The 17,221-nt window shown below is 41.7% G+C and overlaps 1 protein-coding gene across 8 annotated transcripts in view; it reads right to left on the bottom strand.

The window, feature by feature from the left end:
* BRSK2 (BR serine/threonine kinase 2) overlaps window positions 1-17,221 on the bottom strand; it is a 324,417-nt gene that overhangs the window by 28,482 nt on the left and 278,714 nt on the right. For 4 of the 8 annotated variants that reach the window (XM_054200490.1, XM_054200488.1, XM_054200487.1 and 1 more), the window contains 4 exons: window positions 16,023-16,088; window positions 6,175-6,235; window positions 1,725-2,337; window positions 557-605 (listed from right to left, as the gene is read on the bottom strand). In XM_054200490.1, the coding sequence (XP_054056465.1) occupies window positions 557-605; window positions 1,725-2,337; window positions 6,175-6,235; window positions 16,023-16,088 (789 nt within the window). The remainder of the gene's footprint in view (window positions 1-556; window positions 606-1,724; window positions 2,338-6,174; window positions 6,236-16,022; window positions 16,089-17,221) is intronic. The other 4 variants (XM_054200495.1, XM_054200493.1, XM_054200492.1 and 1 more) reach the window with 3 other exon arrangements.

Below are 17,221 nucleotides of genomic sequence, written 5' to 3' on the forward strand. Positions count from 1 at the left end.
GCCTTTTGATACTTAAAGGGGGCCTAGAAGAAAGATATTTTAGCAGGGCCTGTTGCAATAGGACAAGGAGCAATGGTTTTAAACTAAAAGAGGGCACATTTACACTAGACATAAGGAAGAAATTTTTTATGCTGAGGGTGGTGAAACACTGGAAGAGGTTGCCCAGAGAGGTGGTAGATGTCCCATCCCTGGAAACATTCAAGGCCAGGTTGGACGGGGCTCTAAGCAACCTCCTCTAGTTGAAGATGTCCCTGCTCATTGCAGGGGGGTTGGACTAGGTGACCTTTAAAGGTCCTTTGCAACCCAAACTATTCTATGATTCTAAAATGAGGTAGTTACTGGGAGACTTTCATCCCCTGCTGACCCCGCTGCCATTACTGAGGTACAGATTTTACCCAGGGTTCTTAGCAGAAGAACCATTTCATAGCCCTGTCCCACTCACAGGATAACAAGTTATGGTCAGATACTGATCCAGAACAGGAATATGTCACCTTATGACATTCAGGCAAAAAAATTACATTGGTGGAAAAAAGTAGTGTACTGGCAAATTACTTACTCTGGGGATGATTCCGGGGTTAAATTAGACATCTCTTCTGGTGTAGGTACTGCCCATGCACGCATAGCCAAAGAGAGGGAGGGAGAAAAGAAATTGATGATTCAGGAAACCTTTGATTTTCTGCTTGTATACCAATGAAACAATCCTGGCATTACACTCCCTTGCATCTGCCCACTGCCTCTGCAGACTAGAATGTGGAATGTTGGTCATATGTCTCTAGATCACTGTATCTGATCAAGTGCTGCATTTTAAGGCTCACCTTCCCCTTCCTTAAACCATTATGCAATCTTGCACTGGCTTCAATGGTTTCCGGTTTAGACTCAAACACCAGGCCAATTTGATTGCTTTACAACTGCTTCGAAGCCCAGTTGCACGCAGCTCAGTCACTGCTGAAATCCTCCCATCACAGCTCAAAATCTAACTACTGGCTGCAATCTAACATGGCTGCAATCCTCCTTTCGCATGGGGTTACATCCCAGTACCCTGTAAAACCACAGGATGTTGGGATAGCTGCTGATGACATCTGAGGATAATGTATCTGACTTTGGCTGCCCTCTCCTGGAATGCAAAAAGCCACCTGGACTTTGAAGAAGAAAATTTTGCACATCTCAACACTCTAGAGACTCTGAAAACTGAAATAGGCCAGCAGATAAGAAACCACTGATTGTATGAAGGAGATTTTTACACCAATTACCACAGGAGGTAAAAAAAGCATTAACCAAGATCAAACAAGCTGTGCTTCGAAGGACAGTTACAGTCTATTGCCGCTGGCTATCTTTTTTCAGCAGAAGGCTCAGCTTGTGGCTATGGAGAGGCAACAGACCACAGCCATAGGGGAAAAGGCAGAGCTCTACGTTCTCTGTCAAAACAACTGGAGAAGCTGAAGGTAAAATTTTCTTGTGTTCTAAGAGCTACAACAGGGATAGTTAGAGCTGTATGGCTAGACTGCGAGAGTGCTTAGGAGATGCTGTTGGAGCAGGTGCAGTGGCATGACAGGGCCTGCTCACACGTGCCTTGAGTTAAGGCTGGCTGACACTATCACTCTCATTTTCAGTACCAATATCCAGCCCTCAGCACATGAAATTTGCAAAGCCACTGAGAGGTATCAACTTGCTGCTGAATGTCTGCCCAGATGAGAACCATCCTGTATGTCTGGGCGAGTACTCACCTTGCAATTTCCGGCGATGGAAGCGAGGAGACCCCAGGAAACTATTCTTGATTGAGTTGAGCCGTGTCCTCCATGGCATTCCTCCAATGCTGGGGCTGGATGGTGGTGTTGGGTTGGGTGTGCCTGCTGGGCTCTCCTTTGGCGTATGGACAGGTGTCCCCTTGGGGGTAGGGAGGGGACTTCCCCTTGGAGAGGGGTGAGGGGTGACCTGTATGATGGGGATAGATTTGGTGCTTGGGTCAGTACTAGAAGGGAGCAATCTAACAGGAGACATAGGGTTGGTCTGCACTTTAGGAACAGCCAGCTGTGGGTTAAAGCCGGCAGCAGGTGAGCGGCCCTGAGCATTCTGCACAGGGGTGTTCTGGGAAGAGGGGGCGCTGGTATTGCTGGTAGGGAGTGGGTTGGATTTAGTAGACTGGAGTGGTTTTTCGGCCAATTTGCTCTTGGATGGCAAAGTCTGCGTCTTTGGGTTGGGCTGAAGTGCTGGCTTTGGTTGGAGTACATGTCCAGGCCTGGAGGCGTTCCTACAAGCATCAGGGTCCAAGGAGACTTGGGGTCGGGGAGAGAAAGGGAGGTCGGAGGTCTGAGGGGGGATGAAGAACTTTCTGATAGGCTACGAGACAGACGCAGAGTGTCCATGCACATCAAAAACAGTGAAATACGCATAGAGCGGGCGAGCAGAGAAAGGAAAGTCAGAATAAAATCCATCCGAGTCACAAAGATGCACCATGTCACAAGGAGACACAAGAGATGGAGGTGAAGGGGTAGTGGGGGGGAAGGGATTTTGCAAAGAAACAAAAACAAACAAACAAACAAAAAACAAAAAAAAGACATGCAGTTAGCTGGGAACACAGCATAATCAACAACAGCAGCAGCGGCAGCAGCAAGAACAACAGTGTCATAACAGGCTTCATCATATTAACCAACCAAGTGTCAGCAAAGGAAAACAACAGAAAGAAAAGTAAAACAAAGGAAAAGTAAAACAAAACAAAAAAAAAACCAAAACGAAAGGAAGTAACTAAGAAAAAAGAAGAGAGAAATGCCATCTCTCTGGGATTGTTCTGATTGCCCTGCAGTGAGAGAAGCACGATGCTGTAGGGAGGTGAGGAAGGGGAAGAAGAACCACTCAAGCCACAGACAAATTGAGATGTGCCAAGAATGGGACCACCTCTTTCAGCTCCAAGTGCCCATATGCAAACCCAGCAGAGAGATGAAACTCAAAACAGGTGTGTGATACATACGGAGTGGTAGGCGATACATACAGGTTACTGCACACACCAGTCAGAACCTCTTTCCTTCCTCTTTACCCCTGACTCTGGCTAACGCACACCCCGGCTGCAGCCACCCATTGCAGTAAGAGGGGGAAAAGGGAGAGTGATGCCACGTGGGCATCCACTGTTCTCCCCTGCCCTGGAAGGTTAAACCGCTCAGCATTCACTTGGAGGCTTCAGAGCACACACCACCATGAGAAAAACATGAACTCAGGTTGGTGTTTGATCTACAGCAAAAACTTCAGAGAGGCCTGGCAAATTTATTTATCTGGGAAGAGATGATACTTCCCATCGGACTTTACGCTTCTCCTGCAACGTCCCTCATCGCATTAAAGGACAGCTTGATAATCGGAATTTCTGTCATGAAGTCACAGCAATATTTGCCATTAAGTCCCAATTCTATGGAGGGGGTGGGTCAAGCCATTGTTTTGTAAGACACAGTTTTAAAAGAAAAAGACAACAAAGTTCATAATCCATCACTGAGTTATCAAAATGGGATTATGATTATTTTTTTTCCCCAAACAAGAACATTTACACATGTTAGAGGCATCCTGGGAAGCCATTCATATGTCAACAGCCAACAGCAATACACAGACTTGGGGGGATAGAAGCCTTTTAAAGGGGTATCAGCAAGCTAAAAATCACATTTAAAACGAAACAAATGTCCTTACAAAACGCTGCTGTTAAAACTTCAGATTACAAGTACTGGCAGAATTGTAAAAACAGAAATCATTACTCGAGATCTTTAGCTTTGGTCTGCACTCAGACTCTGATTTCTATAAATTATTACCTATTACAAATTATTTATCACCATTATTATTATTATCCATTCTTAACACCTAAAAGCTGTAATCAAGCACTCTCCAGACATACCACGGACATGTAATCATGCCTCAAATCTCAGTTCCTGGTAAGCACACTCACCAGTGAGTTTACTTTCTGGGTTTGATGGATTAGCACAAAGTTGCCATGTTTAAAAAATGCAGAAATATATTTAAGTCTTAATTCATAAAATTGTTTGCATCAAAGTTTTGTTTAATTTAAAGAACTTAGTGTTAGGTCACAAAAATTAAAGAAAATCACTATTTCAAAACTATTAGGATTGTAAAGTTAAACTGAAGTCTGCCATGTTGGTAAATTCTGATCACCAATGGGAAAGGAAGGGGAAAAGATGAGGAAAGTGGTTAATTTATGGAAGTCACTATCAGCATCTGACTATTAACCATTTACAAGTGACACCAATGGATAAAAGTTGTTGATTGCAAATGTTTCCTTGCAATTTTTTATCTTATGTGTATGATGGTTTGAGAAACAAATTTGAAAGAAATAAAATCAAATTCAACTCCCACTTAAGCCATTAAAAATATGAAGGGGCCCCCTTAATTACCACATTTTTATAATGAAGTAAAGAACAAGATTAGGTCTGTATTTCAGCTGGTGCAATGGTGAACACCATTAGCAAGATCTTGTGAGATTTAAGAAGTCTTAGCTGCTGTGGAATTCAATTCCTCATAGAACTGAACCTAAGCAGCGCATATAGTGAAATGTGTATTTGCTTTTTAAAGTATGTTCTCTTTCAATATTCTAAGGTGCTATTAAAAGCATAGGTAAGGACATTTAAAAAAATATTATTTTTATTCCAACATTTCCTTTTAAGCCTCAAATTTGACCTGCCTTAATATTGCTGTGATCTGCCGAAAATGCCATCTGGTTGCTAAATCCCTTTGAAGACTATTTAATCAACTGCCTATTAAGTAATAATGGTAAGATACAGCAACTATGGAACAGATCTTGTCATCCTTATTCTTTGATGTAGTCCTACTGAGATGTCAGAAATTGATCCCAAGAGATCAATTAACGAGATCAAGATTTAAGTTTGCTGTACTGGATGCTTATTTTGTGCACCAAACTGTTTCCATGCTCTTTTCCAGTACATTTTGCAGTGGCATAAGAGTTCTCAGACCTCTGCTTCATTCCACTGACATCCAGGAGTCCCAGTGCAGAAACAAGGAAATGGAACTGGTTCCTGGCACGTTAAAGACCCAGAGGAGAACACAAACACTAGTGGTCTAGTGTTTCAACCAATCAAGGAACTGGAAGCTTTACTAGCCTATAAACTCACACCCAATAGTTTGTCTTTATGCATAAGAATTACACAATTTTACTGGGGAATTACAATTTTAAATATTTTGAATACCGATGCTATCTTCATATACCTAAGAGTATACACCATAGGTGTATCCATACCCTAACACATGGAATATATTCATTTCCAATGGGGGATGCCATCTTCTCATGAAGTCATGAAAGGCATGTAGAAATGCTCCGAAGACTCTGGGCCAGACAATTAGGTAACATGGATTGCCACAGCCCTACAGAATTCTCAATGAGGCCTGGACTTCTGTAAGGACTGCAGTCTTGAAGTGACTAAGCTGACCTTGTCAGACACTAGGAATACTTTTATATGCTCTTAACCCTAAAGAAGTTACCAAGGAGAGGGGGGGCCTCTGTCATTGCACTCAGAAACTGTAATGACTTTGCAACAGATGTACTATCAAGCACGTTTTGTGCTAGCTGAGTATCGGTATTAACAGAGTATTGGTATTTAGTTGACTGTATATTGAATAAGACCATGTGAATGTACCTTATTTATAGTTACATTCTTTTCTTATCTTAATTACTCAACTTCTTACTTTCCTTTTAAATTTCCTAGCTCTCAAATTTGTATAATTTATTTCCTCTGACTTTCTAATACAAGCTATACCAAGGCAAACAGAATAAAGCTGGTTGTAACCGGCATGGTTTGGTGCTCTACTGTGACCTGATTGAAGGTAGCTGTAAAATGGTTCCTGATATTTGGTCTGAAATCACACCGTACACAGGCTTCAGCTGGATATAGCAGTGTTTAGTCATAGCAACATTATTCGATGTGCTTATGAGACTGAAAAAGGGCAGGGGCACAGCGAGATCCCTGCTACCAGTGCAGGGAACACGTAGGAGAAATTCTCTGCTTGCATTTGTAAATAACATTTCCCTCACCACCCATAAAAATTTACAAGCTGCCAAGGAAAAACAAAACATCCCAGCTAAGAGCCACCGCTCTGCAGCAACAGATGTTGAAAAGCGTCAAGCATGTGTGAGTGAACCGGACCAACAGATCTTGAAGCAGCACCACTTACCCTTGGACTGCTGAGAGGACTGGTGGAGAGCCCAGATGACGCTCCGCTGATTGACCGAGACCTGAATGGACACAATAAGGAAAACAGCCCTCAGAAAACTTGGACAAGTAATAGCCCTGAACACCAGCCACCACAGGCACAGGCATGAAGTGAGGAGGAGGAGGGAGGCTGTCACTGGAAAAGCACATGACTCTTTCCTTTCACTGCTGTCACATTTTTCAGTTGTCCCACCCTCAAAACAAAGAAATGCTGTTGCTCAGGGAGGATACTATAATCCCTTTTAATCAAGAGAGTTGCTACCTTCTTTGTGGTCATCAAACACACAGAAGCTACTACCTCTGACCTGTGCAAGCTGAACTGCTGAATTCAAAAAGGACTGTCAAGACATTCATGTTGGTGCTGAGAATTCTCGTCTGCACCATGCTGGTGGACACAGAATGACACGTTTTCTGTCACGAGCAACATGGAAAAGCACCATTGTGTACAAGGCACAAAGGCAAGGGATTCTTCCAGATATTGAAAAAACCCTAAGTCTCCACGACCCAGGCACGCAATCGTTTCCTATGTGACGACTTCCCACTGAAATCAAAGCTCACATTGGCTTAACCCTTTCCAGCTTCTCGCTGATGCATTTCACATCTCTGTTCTCCAGTAAGATTCCCTGCTGTTAAACAAGCCAGATCTTCTCTCTGGATAACGAGTTCTGTTGTTGATGACTTTACTAACATCAAGATAACAGCCCAGGTGCCCTCAAAAAGAGGCCAGTCAAGGGAGAATAAAGCGTTCTTCTATTTGCTGACAAGGTCACCTATACTGTAATGCTCTTAGGCTCTCCAGCAAAGGCCACCTATGAAAAATGTCATCTGTAGACAATAAAACATACAAATATGCTATGCTAAACATGCTGAAAAGACAGACAGGCCAAATGCACAAACATTTCAGCAGCAGCAGTTTCCAGGAGGAGGGCTGCCCAGCAGGAAAAAAAGCAACACTCCACATGACTGTAAATGAGTAAGGCCCAGAGGCAGCACCTTTCTATCCTTCTTACCTAGAAAGAAAGTTGTCTTGAAGACTTAAACATCTTATAGGAGAGGACTTGGCTAAGAACCTAGCTGCTCAACAACCACCACGCAACATGTCAATATAGCAAACCTACCAATGTTTCACCTATAGTAAGAGCCATGAAAGCAATTACTTGCCTTCAGGTAACAAACATGAAAAGGTGAAATCCTGTAGATGCCTGGAAAACAGAGTGCATGTGTGTATGTGTATACGTATGTGTCTCTGTGTGTGTGTACACAAATAATATATTTAAAATTGATACAGGTCAGATAGTTAATGTCAGGTTATACGTAAGAGAATATAAAACAAATTTAGACCAGACGCTGTCTCAGTTTACTCTCTTCTACTGTTATAGAAGAACAAAACAAAAAAAAAATCACTTTCTAAAATGGTCTTGTGGACATATATTACTAAATAAATTTAAGTTGTAGAATTATTAAAAAATATGTGAACTGCAAAAGATGAAATATTTCCGAAGAGAGAGTAAGCTCCAACTGAACACAATGGCATGTCCTGTTCTCTGTATTTGTATCCTCTGCAGAAACTACTCACTGATGGTTTTCTTTGTATCTCATTGCAGTTTGTCCACCACAGTAAATAGGTGAAACCCAGAAGCCCAGTCTCGGCATGCTTTTTTGCCAGATTAAATCTAAATTTGCACCATGAAGATCTGGGGCAGTCATTCTATGCAGAAACTCCCCACTTACGTCCTTCCTCGTACCCTGCTGCAGTCTGCCCGTCACAGGACAGCAGTCAAAAACCAGAAGCTCAGTCTTGGCATTCTTTTGCACTAGATTAAACCTAAATTCGTACCATCAAGCTCTGGGGCACTCATAAAAGTTTTTGCAAAGTAATTTTACGGGGAGAACCGTCTGCTCCAATTTTGAAAGGCTAATTTATGTGCCTCTCCTATAACTGAAGTAGCTGAGTGCAACACAGATGTTGTGCATATGGGAAGTCCATTTAGTTAAAATCTTTCTTTTGTAAGTCATCAGGAAAAGGTTCTTCCAAACCGTAAATTACAAGAGGAGCCTACAGATTATCTTGGACAAATGTAGTAGGCATTTAGGTGCCCAGAGATTCAATTAAATACCTACTTAGGAGTTAAACTCCCACTAGAAGCTGTTCCCACCAACTCTTAATTGTGGTGGGAAAGTCCTCTCTGACACTCACCTGAATTCCAGGATACTTGATTAAAAGTTCCAATCTGCTATTTCCTCTTTGCAATCAGATGTTTCCAACAGTCCTGAATTCTCCCCTCCCAAACCCCATTGCCTCCTATTTTTTTACAAAAACGATCACACGCATGGAGGGCAAAACACAGCAGGCCCCACCTCCCAACTCCCAGTTCCTTATTGGAAGCAATATTTGAAAAAGACTTGTTGTGTACTGTATTTTCATCCAGCCTAGGAGCCTGAGGTAGGGGACAGAAGAGAGAGTTAGTGTGAAATCCTCCTGGAAATGCATTCAGTATCCACATGACTGCTATTGAACAAGCTTTATTCCTGCTGCTGATTTACATGCAAAATACATAAGAAGTAAAGTAGCCCTATAGCAAGTTTTAGTTTGTCCACGCTGGACGTTGTATAGAGGAGCAGTGGAAAGACTTTAAAGAATCCCGGGTTAATTTTTAGTGCCGGGGTGAAAAGACAGCTGTACATTTTCAAAACTTTTCCCTTTTACAAGAGAGTGCTGGTATGGGACATGACACCCAGACTGAGGAGTCTTCCTTGCGTCTTCTTCAATTTAATAAATCTCCCATAATTTACCTTTACAAATGGGACATAGTCCCCAGGCTGGCTATAAAAACTCAGTACAGTGGCAGGTTCTATACTCCAGTACAAAAATGCTAACAAGCAAAAATGACAGATTTGTCCCTCCCATCAAGATCATCTTTGCTGGGAAATGCTAAAATTCAGTTTTTTAAAAAAACCTAACACATGCACTGCTCCTGTATCTCAGACTCAGGTGGACAGAACTGGGACAGAGCCAAAATAAAGTAATGAAAATGTTGCATTATGCTGAAATGCTGTAATGAAAGAACAGAGAGAATTTAAATTTTTATCCCTCTCACCAGAAAATGAAAGTATGAGGCCCTATAGGCAGCACATCAGTGTGGCAGACCCTGGATGATCTCATGTGTGGGAAGAGGAGAAAAATACGGCATCATCTTATCTCTATGGCTATGAACTAAGTTTATTTAGTGGGAAACGTCTATTAGTGAGTAACCTCCTGAGAGTCTCTACAGGCATTAAATGTCATTGGAAGTTTTAAATCTATAATTATTCCAATAACTTAATACTAAATGCAACAATCTAGAAAACTATGAACATTGTGTGTGACTCATTTTGCTCCGTGTTTTGCATTGCTGTATGCTTCCAACTCAATGGAAGCCATCAAAAAGTTGTTGAAAATACAAGCGGAAAAGTTAATGCAGTTGCTTAGATAAAGAGCACTCCCTCAAACACAACTGCCAGATTTAGAGACACAAGAAGAGATTCTTTAGTCCCTTCCAAAGTGACATAGTTGTTTTGCCAAGACCGGAGGGAGGAATTAAAAAAAACCCCAAACCTAAGGGAGCTAGATCCAAGGTTTCGGAGGGGGAAGATGTAGAGGCCGTTCTAAACATGAGATGGGCACTGAGACCATTGGAGGCTATTCCTCCCATCTCATAGATTGACAATAATCTGGAGACATCTGAGCTATGAAAGAGAGAGGCCAAGGACTGAAATGACACGTGCATGTGTGGGCTACAGTTTGTAGATATGATGATTTTATACCTTATTCAATCTATCTGATACTTCAAAGTATCAAAGTTAAAAGGTCCCTTGTCTTAAAGTAATTTTTTACTCATTTTAGCCAGCTTCTGTCAAAAGGGAAGCCATGCGAGGCCCAATTCATGTTAGACCAGTAGCCCCTTACTGGTGAAATTGAGGAGCCTGAATCCAGTTTCCAGCTGGTTTCAGAGAACCATAGAATTTCTCGAGAGCCAAGAGATAAAGGGCCACAGCCTCACACTGCTGAGGTGTAGGCAGAGAGAAATACAAGACGGAAAAGCACAGCAGACCTGGTAACCGTACTACACATATAACACACGTACAGAGCACCTCTATGTAGCCCGTCACTCAGATTAATTTTCAAGTGCTCTAAACAGCGCATCTGCTAGTATACACCAGTAGAGTGTAAAGGCTTCACAGCCAGCATTAAACATTTGGGTCAGATTTGGTATTCGTTTCTTCTTTGAATAACCATCTCACAGAAATTTTTCTTACAGTCAAAGGGGAGGTTGGTACCTTGTTGCAGTCCCAGCAGAACTTGCTTTCATAGCACAGTTTTACCAGGATGCTGAATACAGCCTCTTAGCTGGTCAAGCTGGAGCCATGCTTCCAAGAAGGGGAGCCTGCAGCATGCATGCAGCGTGCAGTGATGCATCAGACTTGTGTCCGTGGGTGAAATGTCTTAGAAAATTTTGAATTGGTTTGATTCCATGTGTAGTTTTGAAAGTCATTCCCAAAACTTCCAGCCAACCTCTTATTTGCTTCAATCATAAATTGGGTGGAATTTGATACTCCTCTTTGCTCACTCACTCAAATAAAGGCAAAAAATTCTAAACTGTGTTTCAGGGTGTAAGACCCCTGAAAATGACCTGAATTGATTTGCAATAGGTCAGGCACTGTGTGTTACAACATTTCACCACTATTACTCTTGGGTGTCCCAAAGGATACAAACTGCGCTACCGTGCTCCCTCATCTAGGGAACACAAATACCTTTGATGCTCCTCCATCTTACAGTCCCAACCGTGCAATTAATACTAAGTATAAAACCTCTTACTGGGAATACTTGAGCTTAAGTCAGAAGGTCTACTCATGGTAATAACCGCTTGTAAGCCTTACAAAGAGTACAGAGAAAGGACCGCAGGTGTTGGTAATACACCTCTTCTTCCTTTCAGCGCACACAGAGGGTGATGTTAAACAGCACCACCTTCCTTAATTGGCCAATTATACTAAAGTTCCATTTATAAATGGTTTAGAAAGAATTAATAAATAGTAAAGCATGCAACAAACATGGGAAGTAAATGTTACTGGTGCTAATTAGCTTTCTCAATACGTATCCTCTCAAAAAGCTTTTGATGTAGTCTGTAGTGATCTATTACAATGTTTTTATTAAATCATTTATTAATAAAATATTCTCCTTCTGTTAAGTATTTATAAATGGAACTTTAATTTGAAGCGTGACTGCATTCCTAGTTGTACCTATACCCTCTTTATTTAAAATAAAGAGCTTTGAAGATATATCTGTCTCTAGGGCCATCTGTTCACCTCTTAAGAAAACATATACTAGAAAGAGAGGGAATACCCAGCATTTTTTTAATAACACGGATGGGATTCAGCTTCACCTTAAAAAAAAAAAAAGAAAAAAGGGATAAATTAGGATCAAAATTAACTGGAAGGTACCCAACAGATACAAAAAGTGCTAAACGGAGAAGGGGGTTTCATTCTCAGAAGGTGCCCTGGTACCTGCACAGTGTCTGAGGATAGTTCTCTGTGCCCACAGACACTGAAACATAGAGACAAATGAGAGAACAGAAAACAACCCAAAAGTAAATTATATGGAGTGTGACTCCAACATAAAAGCACACAAACACACACAAAAGCACCAAAAATGCTTCTTCCCACATCTCTCTCTCCCTGCGGTAAAGCCTCATTCACTGACGTATATCAGCCTGTATTGTATTTGTAAAGTGCAAATGAAAAGTTTCTCTACAAGACACAACAGGTCCCGCAACAGGAATAATCCAAAACTAGAGCTTACCCCAACGGATCAGCACTCGCCATCCTCGGAAAGGGAAAATGAAGAGAGAAGGAAGAGAGAGAAAGAAAGAGAGAGGGATGTGGAGGCAGGTGGAGAGAAGAGTAGGAAAAGCAGAGTGAAATACTGTTCGGAGAACGGAACGGTCATAATTATGCCACCAGTGCCTACGTCTTCAGAGACCAGGAACACTAGGGGGACAGTTTCATTTACCAGAAAACAACTTTTGTCCTGCTCATAACATTGCAGACACATCCAACTTTGACACTGGGGAATATGGAGAGGGATATACTAAGGCTGTAAAAAAAAAAATTCCAAGCCAAATCCCAATTAAAGCAGTCAGCAGAGCAATGGGGTTCATACTTCATACTGCATTTCTTTTCTGCCTCTTACATAAGGCACAGTTATATCAGACTGTTATCAAGGAAGTTTTTCTTTTTGTCCCCAGTTTGCTCAGTGTAGTGTCCCTCTGTCCCCCAAGCTGGCCTGGTAAGAAGTACTTTTTTTGCCACGAATGAACTGTGAAACGTATTGGTTATTAAAGCATGCATTTCTGAGCCAGCTTGGGAGCCCAGGGTACAAGATTGTAGCTCAAGCTGTGAATCTGCTTTGTTACTGGCTTATTAGTCATGATGGTCTTACAGTCAGGAATTCAGATCAGCTAGAACATACCAGCTCAGCAACCCGGCACTTATCTCTGTGGATGCCATCTTGTGCTCCAGGATCTCATTTTTCATTTAAAATAAATTCAGTCTCTGGGTCTTAAAGGTTGCAACGAAAATCTTTCAAATGTGAATGGAGAATAAATCAATGCTGTGCTGAAAAGAGTCTGAAACAGCAGCTCTAAAAGCAGAATGAATTTCTGGCATGATGAATTTGAAGCCTAGCGACAATCAAAAACTTCAGTATTCTTAATTTTTTACTACTAACCAAAGCATCCAAAATCAAAAGGAATAGTCAGGTTATTAAGTTTTCAGGGGTGCAGGTAAGCAAACTCAGGGAAGTGTCACCACCTTTTCACATTAATAAAGATTAGATTAGCAATAAAAAAAGATCTGGTGTGTTATTAAGCCAAATTATTTTCAAGTCAGATGCAGCGCTTTTTTTCCTCTCTGTCTCTTTCTCTCTCTCTTTCTCTCCATTTTCAGTAACAGGCTCCCAAGCTGCCAGAGCTGCCTCTGGCTGGGTGAAGAAAATCCATTCTCCACAAGACGGTCACCAACAGAAATGCCAAATTTAATATATGCCCAGTAGATTTCACAGTTTACTGCTCAGTGCAACTAGCCATGCTTCCGGTTACATCAACATTGCAAATGCTGGGTGGGCAACGCAAGGCAGTTTGAGAGAAGTTAAAATTAAAACATAGTTAGAATAGGAGGAAAAAGCTGTTGTGCTACGCATTGATAGAGAAGTGGAAAGAAGCATTACAGTAAGTTCTTTTTCATGTGTTTGAGTGACACTCCATTTGTATTTCGGCCTGGAGTGCAAATTTGGGCAAGATATAATTCATTAATATACATATATATGTATATGTCTGGGGACAAACGCTGTCCTCAATTGTACCCATACAAATCTATCTATAGTGATGTAACTGAGAAGAGCAAATTGACACCCATTGTATATTGGAACGTGTGTGTATATACAGAAAATACACCCATATTCACACATGCAGAGTATTAAAATGTAAATAGAATGGGTGCAAGAAGGTTGATTAATTTTTCTTTCAAGTCATTTTCCCAACAGGGAAGGTACTGAAGAGGTTAACAAAGAGAATGGAAAGCAAATTGACAATAGGGAAAAGGAAGAGGAAAATGAGGTTTAAAAAAAATGAACAATCCCAGGACACAATAGACCCAGAAGCGCAGACATGTGCATTCCCTACAATACTGAAGCAAGTGAACTACGGAGCTGCAGCAACCCAGATACAGAAGAAGAGAAGCACTGAAAGAGGGGGTGAAAGAGAAAGTCAGAAAGAAAGAAAAAGAAAAAGAAAGGGACAGTGGCCTCAGCTACTAAGACAACCATGTGCATCTAGAGGGAAGGGACCCTTAAAGATGCAGTATTCCTTTAAAAAAGACATCATAAAGTTGGATAATTAAACACTGGCCAAAAATTTAATGGCCACCATGATTAGCTCTCTCCATTTTGCTGGGGTTCTCTTTGCTGCCTATCCCTTTCTTTCACGTGGCTTTCATGCGCAGATCCAGAATCCAGGTCCTCTCACTTTCCCACCACTGAGGTCCCTCGTCCTAACTCTTAGAAGTGGGAGGGAGGTAAGACCACAGCGAATGTGATCCTCCAAAAATCAGCCTGGTCCTTCAATGAGAATGACTCTGGGTGATCCTTGTGCAGTGCCCTAATCTTCTCCTTCTGTGTTCTGAAAAATATTACCTTTGAGAGGGAACATGAAATGCCCATGTGCATTTAAGAAATTCCCGCAGCAGTTACTGAAGGGTCATTTCCTCTGCTCCTAAAATAGCTGTAGCAGTTGCTAGAGAAGGACAGAGGGACAACGAATGGTGCTGGGAACACCTGCTGAAAGACCCATCTCCTGTTGCAGATAAAATTTCTGCACTTCTCTTACTGGACCTGACTTGTAATTACTGTGGAAAAGCTCATCTTCAGAGTAGTTTCAGCCTAACTTTTAATGCAAGAAGTGCCATATGTTCAAGAACAGAACTTACATATAGGGAGAATCAGAGAAAAGAACATGAATTTCCATGTCTATGGTAACAGTCCAGGAAAGCCCAGCCACTAAGGACTGTATAACGACTATTTCTTCATGGCTGTCCAATGCTTATTCCTATCTTGTCATTTTAAAGAGGGTGCTTTACACACCATGCGAGGCACAATCTCTCCTGTAGATGCACGATGTTCTTCATTGTGCCGGGTTCAAGACTTGAAACACTGTCCACAAAGGACTGCTTCAGTTTGCAAAAGGCCAAAACAGGGGCTGTACCTCACACATCTTACAAGTCTCCTGAGGCTTAAAGGCCCCATCTACCGTTAAATATAAAGGTTTCTATTAAAAGGGGAAATGGAAAGAAGAATGGTTTGCCAAGGCCATAGGTTCCTTTAAGGAACCCACCGCTTCCCCCTTTTTGAATCATATGGAACACTCCTAACCTTCGGGTACGGTACGTGCTTGTCCAAAATGTATAAGGATTACATTTTGATGAAGAATTATCCATTGGAATGCCAGCTTTTAACATTAGAGAAAAAGTCTCTTCCTCTGAGACCGAAATTTTAGGAACATGTCCACTAAAAACCTTCCCAAAAGTTTCAACTTTTTTTTTTGTTCATGGACCCACATGAGTCCACTTAAACTCCCTCAGTCTGGTGGCCTGCATGTGTTCCATTGTGCCTCTCTTAGCAGTTGGGAGTTACTCTTTTTGTTATTCTTCATCATCTGTCACTTGAACTGCTAGATTAGAATCATCCTCCAAAAACTCTGTCTTCGATCATCTTTTCCTCTTGTGTTCTCTGGAACAGTCAGGGTAGTCTTAAGGAGTTTGTCTCTTACCTACAGGCACTTAATATTTTGCTTTGTCAGACAGGATTTCCAAAGTTTCCTACCATTGTTGTCACTGACTCAGTTGTGCTGCTGTTTCTAGTGCCGAGAGTGGAGCACTTTGGGCTTTCCTGGTGTTTTATATTCCAATCCTTCCCAAAGCAGTCTTAGCAAATGCATCTTCTACCCTGGGCATCCTCACTCAGGGCAGAACTGAACCAGAAGTAGCACTAGGATGAAATTTTAGTGGGGAAAACGTTGGTACAGTCACAGGCTGCATTGGGGATAGCCTCAAATGAATGGTACTATACAAAAATATATGTGGTGTGGGGCTGTAAATATCCCACCCTCTTTGTTTCTCTCTAAAGAGAGAACAGCTGTGTCCCCACATGGAGAAGGTAAGTACTGCATCTTTAAGGTCTCAGCAGTGAGGTAGAGGAGAGGAACATATTGTCAGTGTTTATACCTTTCTTCTTTGTTGAATTTGGGATTGGCTTCAGAGATATCCAGGCTTTTACTGAACATTGTTTTACTATGGCAGGAACAAAGCGAGAAAACAGAGTTACTAGTGTGGACATTTATACAAGAGAGTCACCTGAAGCAATGCTGGACACCCAGCCCCCCAACCCATCCTCCCCTTTTTAAGCCATGCTCTGAAAAATTTTTCTTTTACTTTCCAACTATGGCTGAAGCCTACACAGTGCTGAAGTTCATTATCTTCCCCTGACTTCTGAGGTCTAAGATGACTTCCCCCATACATACTAGCAAACCCTGCTCTCCTTTATCCAATTGAAAACCCAGGTATCATCTACTTTGTCATATTGTCCAGGGAAAATAGAACATGCCTGAAGGCGCAAATTGCAATGCACTCATTACTCAGACTTTTCTAGAAGACCTCAACACTAAGCACCATCTGGGAAAAGGTTAAAATCAGACCAGGCCTCTCAGAGGAACAGTAATCCATTTTGTATTCTAATTTGTAGGGTCCATTACCACTTACTCCCAACTCTCTTCCTTATACTCAGCCTACAGAGAAATGCCCTTCTTTATCATCTTGGGTCTGAATCTCTGAAGCTTAGAAGCAAAATTCCCTGTGCTTTGCTAAAGGGGCAGCTCTCTGTAATATGTTTCCCTGGTAAAATGCTTCACTGTTTCACAGAACACTGCTTCCTAATGTTAGCTGATCTTTCATGCAAGCCATCCACTTCAATAACCAGAAGAAAATGAATAGTTAATGAAGCCCATTTTAGAACAGTTTTTGGACTCTCACAGCAGAGCTGCTGAAAATCTCTGGCGTGTCTCCAAGGGATTCTAGCTCCCATGGAATTCTTCCTAGTCTGTGTGATTTTGGCACAAGGGACGAATTAGCTGGTGAGATTCTATGTTCAGAACCTACCTCTTTTCATTTGACATTTCAATGAAATACCAGATAGTCTGAGAGGTGTGGATACCACAACAGCAGATGCAATTAAGATGATATTATGAACCCATTAGTTGACAACTAGTAGGGAAAACCAAGAATTAACAAAACTTAGTCACCAGTTTCAGGGTGGTTGGTGCTTGTGCATACAAACTTTGCCATATACGAAGACCCAATGGAGAACACTCGGAGAGGTCAGCACAAGCATTTCAAGGAGACAGTAAGTTTTTGTGCTGAGTTCCTCT

Source organism: Rissa tridactyla, chromosome 4, assembly GCF_028500815.1.
Source record: "Rissa tridactyla isolate bRisTri1 chromosome 4, bRisTri1.patW.cur.20221130, whole genome shotgun sequence".
NCBI classification, from domain to species: Eukaryota; Metazoa; Chordata; class Aves; order Charadriiformes; family Laridae; genus Rissa; species Rissa tridactyla.